The sequence below is a fragment of the Pristiophorus japonicus genome, unplaced genomic scaffold, assembly GCF_044704955.1.
Source record: "Pristiophorus japonicus isolate sPriJap1 unplaced genomic scaffold, sPriJap1.hap1 HAP1_SCAFFOLD_281, whole genome shotgun sequence".
In the NCBI taxonomy this organism is placed as follows: Eukaryota; Metazoa; Chordata; class Chondrichthyes; family Pristiophoridae; genus Pristiophorus; species Pristiophorus japonicus.
The window spans coordinates 545,285-556,595 of record NW_027252571.1 but is presented as its reverse complement, the minus strand read 5'-3'; the positions used below and the strand labels follow the sequence as shown (position 1 = coordinate 556,595).

Below are 11,311 nucleotides of genomic sequence, written 5' to 3'. Positions count from 1 at the left end.
ATGTGAGTGAGTGAGTGAGTGTGTGTGTGAGTGTGCGTGTGTGTGAGTGAGAGTGTGAGTGTGTGAGTATGTGAGTGAGTGACTGAGTGTGTGTGAGTGTGTGAGTGAGTGAGTGAGTGTGTGTGTGTGTGAGTGAGTGTGTGTGCGTGAGTGAGTGTGTGTGTGCGCGTGAGTGAGTGCGTGAGTGTGCGTGTGTGTGAGTGAGTGAGTGTGTGAGTGAATGAGTGTGAGTGCGTGCGTGAGTGAGTGAGTGACTGTGTGTGTGTGTGAGTGAGTGTGCGTGTGTGTGAGTGAGTGCGTGAGTGTGTGTGAGTGAGTATGTGAGTGAGTGTGAGAGTGAGTGCGTGAGTGAGTGTGTGTGAGTGAGTGTGTGTGTGTGAGAGTATGTGAGTGAGTGTGTGTGTGTGAGTGTGCGTGAGTGTGTGTGTGTGTGTGAGTATGTGAGTGAGTGTGAGAGTGAGTGTGTGAGTGAGTGTGAGTGAGTGAGTGAGTGAGTGTGTGTGTGTGTGAGTGAGTGTGTGTGTGTGAGTGAGTATGAGTGAGTGAGTGAGTGTGTGTGTGAGTGAGTGTGTGAGTGAGTGCGTGAGTGAGTGCATAAGTGAGTGTGTGTGTGAGTGAGTGAGTGTGTGTGTGTGAGTGAGTATGTGAGTGAGTGAGTGTGTGTGAGTGAGTGTGTGTGTGAGTGAGTGAGTGAGTGTGTGTGTGTGAGTGAGTGTGCGAGTGTGTGAGTGAGTGAGTGTGTGTGTGTGAGTGAGTGTGCGAGTGTGTGAGTGAGTGTGTGTGTGAGTGAGTGTGCGAGTGTGTGTGTGAGTGAGTGTGTGTGTGTGTGTGAGTGAGTGAGCGAGTGAGTGAGTGTGTGTGAGTGAGTGAGTGTGTGTGTGAGTGAGTGTGCGAGTGAGTGTGAGTGTGAGTGTGTGTGTGTGAGTGTGAGTGAGTGAGTGTGTGAGTGAGTGTGTGTGTGTATGAGTATCTCTCTCGCTCTCTCTCTGTCTCTGTCTCTCCCTCTCTCTTTCTCTCTCTGTCTCTGTGCCTCTCTCTCTCTCTCTTTGTCTGTCTCTCTCTTTCTCTCTCTCTGCCCCCCTCTCTCTCCCTCTCTCTCTCTCTGTACCTCTCTCTCTCTCTCCCTCTCTCTCTCTCTCTCTCACTCTCTCTCTTTGTCTGTCTCTCTCTTTCTCTCTCTCCCTCTCTCTCTCCGTCTCTCTGTCTCTCTCTCTCCCTCTCTCTCTCTCTCTCTTTGTCTGTCTCTCTCTTTCTCTCTCTCCCTCTCTCTCTCTGTGCCCCTCTCTCTCCCTCTCTCTCTCTGTGCCCCTCTCTCTCACTCTCTCTCTCCCTCTCTCTCTCTGTGCCCCTCTCTCTCTCTCCCTCTCTCTGTCTGTCTCTCCCTCTCTCTCTCTCTCTCTCCCTCTCTCTCCGTTTCTGATTCCTGCCCCACCTCCCCCCCCCACACCCCAGGCTGTGCTGGTTAAGCTCTCACAGTGTGACAGCCTGGAACTCACTGACCCTGTGGGTTCAGCGACCTGCAGGCGGATGTCCAACTGCATCTGGTTGAGGAGATAGGTTTCCGACTGCACGACCTGGAATGGGTGCAGAGAATCCTTTCCCAGCGCTGCATCAAACCCGCAAATCATCGCTCCCTCAGTACTGCCCCTCCGACAGTGCGGCACTCCCTCAGTACTGCCCCTCCGACAGTGCGGCACTCCCTCAGTACTGCCCCTCCGACAGTGCGGCGCTCCCTCAGTACTGCCCCTCCGACAGTGCGGCACTCCCTCAGTACTGCCCCTCCGACAGTGCGGCGCTCCCTCAGTACTGCCCCTCCGACAGTGCGGCACTCCCTCAGTACTGCCCCTCCGACAGTGCGGCACTCCCTCAGTACTGCCCCTCCGACAGTGCGGCACTCCCTCAGTACTGCCCCTCCGACAGTGCGGCACTCCCTCAGTACTGTCCCTCCGACAGTGCGGCTCTGCCTCAGTACTGCCCCTCCGACAGTGCAGCACTCTCTCAGTACTGCCCCTCCGACAGTGCGGCGCTCCCTCAGTACTGCCCCTACGACAGTGCGGCTCTCCCTCAGTACTGCTCTTCCGACAGTGCGACGCTCCCTCAGTACTGCCCCTCCGACAGTGCATCACTCCCTCAGTACTGCCCCTCTGACAGTGCGACGCTCCCTCAGTACTGCCCCTCCGACAGTGCATCACTCCCTCAGTACTGCCCCTCCGACAGTGCAGCGCTCCCTCAGTACTGCCCCCAGACAGTGCAGCACTCCCTCAGTACCGCCCCTCCGACAGTGCATCACTCCCTCAGTACTGCCCCTCAGACAGTGCAGCGCTCCCTCAGTACTGCCCCTCCAACAGTGCGGCGCTCCCTCAGTACTGCCCCTCCGACAGTGCATCACTCCCTCAGTACTGCCCCTCCAACAGTGTGGTGCTCCCTCAGTACTGACCCTCCGACAGTGCATCACTCCCTCAGTACCGCCCCTCCAACAGTGTGGAGCTCCCTCAGTACTGCCCCTCCGACAGTGCGGCACTCCCTCAGTACTGCCCCTCCGACAGTGCGGCACTCCCTCAGTACTGCCCCTCCGACAGTGCGGCACTCCCTCAGTACTGCCCCTCCGACAGTGCGGCACTCCCTCAGTACTGCCCCTCCGACAGTGCGGCACTCCCTCAGTACTGCCCCTCCGACAGTGCGGCACTCCCTCAGTACTGCCCCTCCGACAGTGCGGCACTCCCTCAGTACTGCCCCTCCGACAGTGCGGCACTCCCTCAGTACTGCCCCTCCGACAGTGCGGCACTCCCTCAGTACTGCCCCTCCGACAGTGCGGCACTCCCTCAGTACTGCCCCTCCGACAGTGCGGCACTCCCTCAGTACTGCCCCTCCGACAGTGCGGCACTCCCTCAGTACTGCCCCTCCGACAGTGCGGCGCTCCCTCAGTACTTCCCCTCCGACAGTGCGGCGCTCCCTCAGTACTGCCCCTCCGACAGTGCGGCGCTCCCTCAGTACTGCCCCTCCGACAGTGCGGCACTCCCTCAGTACTGCCCCTCCGTCAGTGCGGCGCTCCCTCAGTACTGTCCCTCCGACAGTGCGGCTCTGCCTCAGTACTGCTCTTCCGACAATGCGACGCTCCCTCAGTACTGCCCCTCCGACAGTGCATCACTCCCTCAGTACTGACCCTCCGACAGTGCGACGCTCCCTCAGTACTGCCCCTCCGACAGTGCAGCACTCTCTCAGTACTGCCCCTCCGACAGTGCGGCGCTCCCTCAGTACTGCCCCTCCGACAGTGCGGCTCTCCCTCAGTACTGCTCTTCCGACAGTGCGACGCTCCCTCAGTACTGCCCCTCCGACAGTGCGGCACTCCCTCAGTACTGCCCCTCCGACAGTGCGGCACTCCCTCAGTACTGCCCCTCCGACAGTGCGGCACTCCCTCAGTACTGCCCCTCCGACAGTGCGGCACTCCCTCAGTACTGCCCTTCCGACAGTGCGGCACTCCCTCAGTACTGCCCCTCCGACAGTGCGGCACTCCCTCAGTATTGCCCCTCCGACAGTGCGGCGCTCCCTCAGTACTGCCCCTCCGACAGTGCGGCTCTCCCTCAGTACTGCCCCTCCGACAGTGCGGCTCTCCCTAAGTACTGCCCCTCCGACAGTGCGGCGCTCCCTCAGTACTGCCCCTCCGACAGTGCGGCACTCCCTCAGTACTGCCCCTCCGTCAGTGCGGCGCTCCCTCAGTACTGTCCCTCCGACAGTGCGGCTCTGCCTCAGTACTGCCCCTCCGACAGTGCAGCACTCTCTCAGTACTGCCCCTCCGACAGTGCGGCGCTCCCTCAGTACTGCCCCTCCGACAGTGCGGCTCTCCCTCAGTACTGCTCTTCCGACAGTGCGACGCTCCCTCAGTACTGCCCCTCCGACAGTGCATCACTCCCTCAGTACTGCCCATCCGACAGTGCGACGCTCCCTCAGTACTGCCCCTCCGACAGTGCATCACTCCCTCAGTACTGCCCCTCCGACAGTGCAGCGCTCCCTCAGTACTGCCCCCAGACAGTGCAGCACTCCCTCAGTACCGCCCCTCCGACAGTGCATCACTCCCTCAGTACTGCCCCTCAGACAGTGCAGCGCTCCCTCAGTACTGCCCCTCCAACAGTGCGGCGCTCCCTCAGTACTGCCCCTCCGACAGTGCATCACTCCCTCAGTACTGCCCCTCCAACAGTGTGGTGCTCCCTCAGTACTGACCCTCCGACAGTGCATCACTCCCTCAGTACCGCCCCTCCAACAGTGTGGAGCTCCCTCAGTACTGCCCCTCCGACAGTGCGGCACTCCCTCAGTACTGCCCCTCCGACAGTGCGGCACTCCCTCAGTACTGCCCCTCCGACAGTGCGGCACTCCCTCAGTACTGCCCCTCCGACAGTGCGGCACTCCCTCAGTACTGCCCCTCCGACAGTGCGGCACTCCCTCAGTACTGCCCCTCCGACAGTGCGGCACTCCCTCAGTACTGCCCCTCCGACAGTGCGGCACTCCCTCAGTACTGCCCCTCCGACAGTGCGGCACTCCCTCAGTACTGCCCCTCCGACAGTGCGGCACTCCCTCAGTACTGCCCCTCCGACAGTGCGGCACTCCCTCAGTACTGCCCCTCCGACAGTGCGGCACTCCCTCAGTACTGCCCCTCCGACAGTGCGGCACTCCCTCAGTACTGCCCCTCCGACAGTGCGGCACTCCCTCAGTACTGCCCCTCCGACAGTGCGGCGCTCCCTCAGTACTGCCCCCCGACAGTGCGGCACTCCCTCAGTACTGCCCCTCCGACAGTGCGGCGCTCCCTCAGTACTGCCCCTCCGACAGTGCGGCGCTCCCTCAGTACTGCCCCTCCGACAGTGCGGCACTCCCTCAGTACTGCCCCTCCGACAGTGCGGCGCTCCCTCAGTACTGTCCCTCCGACAGTGCGGCACTCCCTCAGTACTGCTCTTCCGACAATGCGACGCTCCCTCAGTACTGCCCCTCCGACAGTGCATCACTCCCTCAGTACTGACCCTCCGACAGTGCGACGCTCCCTCAGTACTGCCCCTCCGACAGTGCGGCTCTCCCTCAGTACTGCTCTTCCGACAGTGCGGCACTCCCTCAGTACTGCTCTTCCGACAATGCGACGCTCCCTCAGTACTGCCCCTCCGACAGTGCGGCACTCCCTCAGTACTGCCCCTCCGACAGTGCGGCACTCCCTCAGTACTGCCCCTCCGACAGTGCGGCACTCCCTCAGTACTGCCCCTCCGACAGTGCGGCACTCCCTCAGTACTGCCCCTCCGACAGTGCGGCACTCCCTCAGTACTGCCCCTCCGACAGTGCGGCGCTCCCTCAGTACTGCCCCCCGACAGTGCGGCACTCCCTCAGTACTTCCCCTCCGACAGTGCGGCGCTCCCTCAGTACTGCCCCTCCGACAGTGCGGCACTCCCTCAGTACTGCCCCTCCGACAGTGCAGCACTCCCTCAGTACTGCCCCTCCGACAGTGCGGTGTTCGCTCAGTACTGCCCCTCCGACAGTGCGGCTCTCCCTCAGTACTGCCCCTCCGACAGTGCGGCGCTCCCTCAGTACTGCCCCTCCGACAGTGCGGCGCTCCCTCAGTACTGCCCCTCCGACAGTGCGGCTCTCCCTCAGTACTGCCCCTCCGACAGTGCGGCTCTCCCTCAGTACTGCCCCTCCGTCAGTGCGGCGCTCCCTCAGTACTGTCCCTCCGACAGTGCGGCTCTGCCTCAGTACTGCTCTTCCGACAATGCGACGCTCCCTCAGTACTGCCCCTCCGACAGTGCATCACTCCCTCAGTACTGACCCTCCGACAGTGCGACGCTCCCTCAGTACTGCCCCTCCGACAGTGCAGCACTCCCTCAGTACTGCCCCTCCGACAGTGCGGCGCTCCCTCAGTACTGCCCCTCCGACAGTGCGGCTCTCCCTCAGTACTGCTCTTCCGACAGTGCGACGCTCCCTCAGTACTGCCCCTCCGACAGTGCATCACTCCCTCAGTACTGCCCCTCTGACAGTGCGACGCTCCCTCAGTACTGCCCCTCCGACAGTGCATCACTCCCTCAGTACTGCCCCTCCGACAGTGCGGCGCTCCCTCAGTACTGCCCCCAGACAGTGCAGCACTCCCTCAGTACCGCCCCTCCGACAGTGCATCACTCCCTCAGTACTGCCCCTCAGACAGTGCAGCGCTCCCTCAGTACTGCCCCTCCCACAGTGCAGCACTCCCTCAGCATTGTACTGCGATTGTCAGCCTAGATATTTGTGCTCAAATCTCTGGAGTGGGACTCGAACCCACAACCTTCTGACCCAGAGGCAAGGGTGCCACCCACTGAGACACAGCTGACACTAAAACCTTTGTTAATAAACCAACTGGTTCTTAATACAAGTCGAACCTGCCTCACACGAAACCCTCGGGACCTCCCCTTGCTGGATTAGGGATATTTCCAGACAAGGGGAGGTCGTGTTAAATTGGATGGTACGGGTACTGAGCAAGGGGATATCGGGGCTGGGTTGCTGGGGAGTGCGGCAGAGAGATCGTGGGTGGGGCGGTGGGGGAGGGCGGTGTCACGGGGGGGCAGACCAGCGATTGCGGGAATCGGCAGCGAGGAAGGACTTGTTCAATCTGTTCCTGTTGGAATTCTGCGCATGCGCGTCTGATAGCCGGTGGCCTGGAATGGTTGCGGACGAGGGGAGGTTTCGGATTAGGGAGTTCCAGATTAGGGAGTTCCAGATTAGGAGTTCCGGATTAGGGAGCTCCGGTGTTTAGGTAGTTCTGGTTTCGATAGTTCAGGATTAGGGAGTTCCCGATTAGAGAGTTCCAGATTAGGGAGTTCCAGATTCGGGAGCTCCGGTTTAGGGAGTTCTGGTTTAGAGAGTTCAGGATTAGGGAGTTCCCGATTAGAGAGTTCCGGCTTAGGGAGTTCAGGATTAAGGAGCTCCGGTTTAGAAAGTTCTGGTTTAGGGAGTTCCGGATTAAGGAGTTCCGGATTATGGAGTTCCGGTTTAGGAAGGTCAGGATTAAGGAGTTTCGGTTTAGAAAGTTCCGGTTTGGAGAGTTCCGGATTAAGGAGTTCCAGATTAGGGAGTTCCTGTTTCGAGAGTTCCGGATTAGGGAGTTCCAGTTTAGGGAGTTCCGGTTTAGATCGTTCTGGATTAGGAAGTTCCAGATTAGGGAGTTCCGGTTTAAGGCGTTCCGGATTGGGGAGTTCCAGTTTAGGGAGTTCCGGTTTCGGGAGTTCAGAATTAGGGAGTTCCCGATTAGGGAGTTCCGGTTTAGGGAGTTCCAGGTTAGGAAGGATTAACCTACAGCAATGGTGTTGCTATGATTTCTTACGCAAAGACCCCCGTGATGCAAATACATGACCCATGTCGCCGATGGTCCAACGTTCATTTTTTTCTTCTCGTTGCAGACGACAGTTTCGTGGGACGGCGACCAGCTGGTCTGCACACAGAAGGGAGAGAAGAGAGACCGGGGATGGACCCACTGGTTGGAGGGAGACATCCTTCACCTGGTGAGTGAGCGTTACACCAGCCCAGGCTCGGTGGGGAGAGAGGCACTGTGGGCCTTGTGTTACTCCAGGAAAGGCCCAGGGCCCACTGTGGGCCTCATGTTACTCCAGGAAAGGCTCATGGCATACAGTAGGCCTCATCTTACTCCAGGCCAGGCTCAGGGCCCAATGTAGGCCTCTTGTTATTCCACGCCAGGCTCAGGGCATACAGTAGGCCTCATCTTACTCCAGGCCAGACTCAGGGCCCACTGTAGGCCTCTTGTTACTCCAGGCCAGGCCCAGGGCCCACTGTAGGCCTCTTGTCACTCCAGGCCAGGCCCAGGGCCCACTGTAGGCCTCTTGTTACTCCAGACCAGGCCCAGGGCCCACTGTGGGCCCCTTGTTACTCCAGGAAAGGCTCAGGGCTCAATGTGGGCCTCACGTTACTCCAGGCCACGTTTAGGGCATACAGTAGGCCTCATCTTACTCCAGGCCAGGCTCAGGCCCCACAATGGTCCTCATGTTACTCCAGGACTGGCTCAGGGCATATAGTAGGCCTCATGTTCCTCGAGGATAGGTCCAGGGCCCACAGTGGGCCTCATGTTATTCCAGGCCGGAGTCAGGGCCCACTGTAGGCCATATGTCACTCCAGGCCCGGCTCATGGCCCACTGTAGGCCTCATGTTACTCCAGGCCAGGGTCAGGGCCCACTGTAGGCCTCATGCTGCCCCAGGCCTGGGCCTGGATTCGGTCTCCCCTCCCGCTGACCGGGACTGAACCTGTTCTCTGTCTTTCCGTGCCAGGAAATGAGGGTGGAAGGTGTCACCGCCAAACAGGTCTTCCGACGGAAGAAGTAGCAGGCTGCCTGAAGATGGACGGCAGCCGTCAACTTTGACCTTTACCCTGCGACAATCAGAGGTCAAAGTGCCAGTCGGGGCGGGGAAGGAACGGCGACGTTCGAGGATAAAACAGCCAATAAAGCTCACGATGCCGAACTCCTCGTTGAAATATTTCTGCTTCAAATCTCTATCGTCAACCTGTCCCACCTTCCAACTCTTTGTCCGTCGGTCGATCTCTCATTCCTAGCCTCCCCCGCTGCCAATACCTTGTCGGGTAAATGGGATTCCTTCCCCACCAACACACACACACAGAGCAGGAAATGCCCAGGCTCTGTCCCCGGCCTTACGTGTCAACCGTGTCTCAGTGGGCCACACCCTCGCCCTCTGGATCAGAAGGTTGTGGGTTCGAGTCCCACTCCAGTGAGTTGAGCACAAAAATCTAGGCTGACACTCCCAGTGCACTACAGAGGGAGCGCCGAACTGGGCTGTCGGAGGGCCAGTACTGAGGGAGCGCCGTACTGTCGGAGGGACAGTACTGAGGGAGCACCGCACTGTCGGAGGGACAGTACTGAGGGAGCACCGCACTGTCGGAGGGGCAGTACTGAGGGAGTGCTGCACTGTTGGAGGGGCAGTACTGAGGGAGCGCCGCACTGTCGGAGGGACAGTACTGAGGGAGCGCCGCACTGTCGGAGGGGCAGTACTGAGGGAGCGCCGTAGTGCGCTGTCGGAGGGGCAGTACTGAGGGAGCACCGCACTGTCGGAGGGGCAGTACTGAGAGAGTGCCACACTGTCAGAGGGGCAGTACTGAGGGAGTGCCGCACTGTCGGAGGAGCAGTACTGAGGGAGTGCCTCACTGTCGGAGGGACAGTACTGAGGGAATGCCGCACTGTCAGAGGGGCAGTACTGAGGGAGTGCCGCACTGTCGGAGGGGCAGTACTGAGGGAGTGCCGCACTGTTGGAGGGGCAGTACTGAGGGAGCGCCGCACTGTCGGAGGGGCAGTACTGAGGGAGCGCCGCACTGTCGGAGGAGCAGTACTGAGGGAGTGCCACACTGTCGGAGAGGCAGTACTGAGAGAGTGCCACACTGTCGGAGGGGCAGTACTGAGGGAGTGCCGCACTGTCGGAGGGGCAGTACTGAGGGAGCACCGCACTGTCGGAGGGGCAGTACTGAGAGAGTGCCACACTGTCAGAGGGGCAGTACTGAGGGAGTGCCGCACTGTCGGAGGAGCAGTACTGAGGGAGTGCCTCACTGTCGGAGGGACAGTACTGAGGGAATGCCGCACTGTCGGAGGGGCAGTACTGAGGGAGTGCCGCACTGTCGGAGGGGCAGTACTGAGGGAGTGCCGCACTGTCGGAGGGGCAGTACTGAGGGAGTGCTGCACTGTCGGAGGGGCAGTACTGAGGGAGCGCCGCACTGTCGGAGGGGCAGTACTGAGGGAGTGTCGCACTGTCGGAGGGGCAGTACTGAGGGAGCGCCGCACTGTCGGAGGGGCAGTACTGAGGGAGTGCCGCACTGTCAGAGGGGCAGTACTGAGGGAGCGCCGCACTGTCGGAGGGGCAGTACTGAGGGAGTGCCGCACTGTCGGAGGGACAGTACTGAGGGAGTGCCGCACTGTCGGAGGGACAGTACTGAGGGAGCGCCGCACTGTCGGAGGGGCAGTACTGAGGGAGCGCCGCACTGTCGGAGGGGCAGTACTGAGAGAGTGCCGCACTGTCGGAGGGGCAGTACTGAGGGAGTGCCGCACTGTCGGAGGGGCAGTACTGAGGGAGCGCCGCACTGTCGGAGGGGCAGTACTGAGGGAGCGCCGCACTGTCGGAGGGGCAGTACTGAGAGAGTGCCGCACTGTCGGAGGGGCAGTACTGAGGGAGTGCCGCACTGTCGGAGGGGCAGTACTGAGGGAGCGCCGCACTGTCGGGCCATCAATACAGGGTCGTCACTAATAAACCCAATGGGGGAATTTGGGAGAAACCTCTTTACCCAGAGGGCGGTGAGAATGTGGAACTCGCTGCCACAGGGAGGGGTTGAGATGAATATTGTCGATGCATTTAAGGGGAGGCCCGACAAGCGTATGGGGGCGACGGGAATAGAGGGTCATGTGGATAGACAGGCTAAAAGAGTTGGGACTCTACTCCCTCGAGCAACGTAGACTTTGGGGGGATAAGATTGAACATCAGAACATCAGAAATAGGAGCAGGAGTCGGCCATTCGGCCCCTCGAGCCTGCTCCGCCATTTAATACCATCATGGCTGATCCGATCATGGACACAGCTCCACTTCCCTGCCCGCTCCCCTTATCCCCTTATCGGTTAAGAAACTGTCTATCTCTGTCTTAAATATATTCAATGTCCCGGCTTCCACAGCTCTCTGAGGCAGCGAATTCCACAGATTTACAACCCTCTGAGAGAAGAAATTACTCCTCATCTCAGTTTTAAATGGGCGGCCCCTTATTCTAAGACCATGCCCCCTAGTTCTAGTCTCCCCCCATCAGTGGGAACATCCTCTCTGCATCCACCTTGTCGAGCCCCCTCATAATCTTATACGTTTCCATAAGATCACCTCTCATTCTTCTGAACTCCAATGAGTAGAGGCCCAACCTCCTCAACCTTTCCTCATAAGTCAACCCCCTCATCCCCGGAATCAACCGAGTGAACCTTCTCTGAACTGCCTCCAAAGCAAGTATATCCTTTCGTAAATATGGAAACCAAAACTGCACGCAGTACTCCAGGTGTGGCCTCACCAATACCCTGTATAACTGGAGCAAGACTTCCCTGCTTTTATACTCCATCCCCTTTGCAATATATCCTGTGTAATCTCTCACTTACCGTCTCACCTAGCTCGCCCCAAAAGTACTTCATTGGCTGTAAAGTGCTTTGAGGCGTCTGCAGATCATGAAATGCGCTTTATACATTTTTTTCCCTTTATCACACAGACACGCTGGGCAAAATTCACAGTTTTTATTTTGATAAATAAATAACATTAATTCTTTAAAAACATA

The 11,311-nt window shown here is 59.3% G+C and overlaps 1 protein-coding gene across 1 annotated transcript in view; it reads left to right on the top strand.

Moving 5' to 3' along the window:
• LOC139247677 (retinol-binding protein 1-like) overlaps positions 1–8,472 on the top strand; it is a 10,953-nt gene extending 2,481 nt beyond the window's left edge. Inside the window, exons 3-4 of the mRNA XM_070871760.1 lie at positions 7,401–7,502; positions 8,281–8,472. Of these exons, the coding sequence (XP_070727861.1) occupies positions 7,401–7,502; positions 8,281–8,334 (156 nt within the window). The 3' untranslated portion in view covers positions 8,335–8,472. The remainder of the gene's footprint in view (positions 1–7,400; positions 7,503–8,280) is intronic.
• Positions 8,473–11,311: the final 2,839 nt, after the last annotated feature.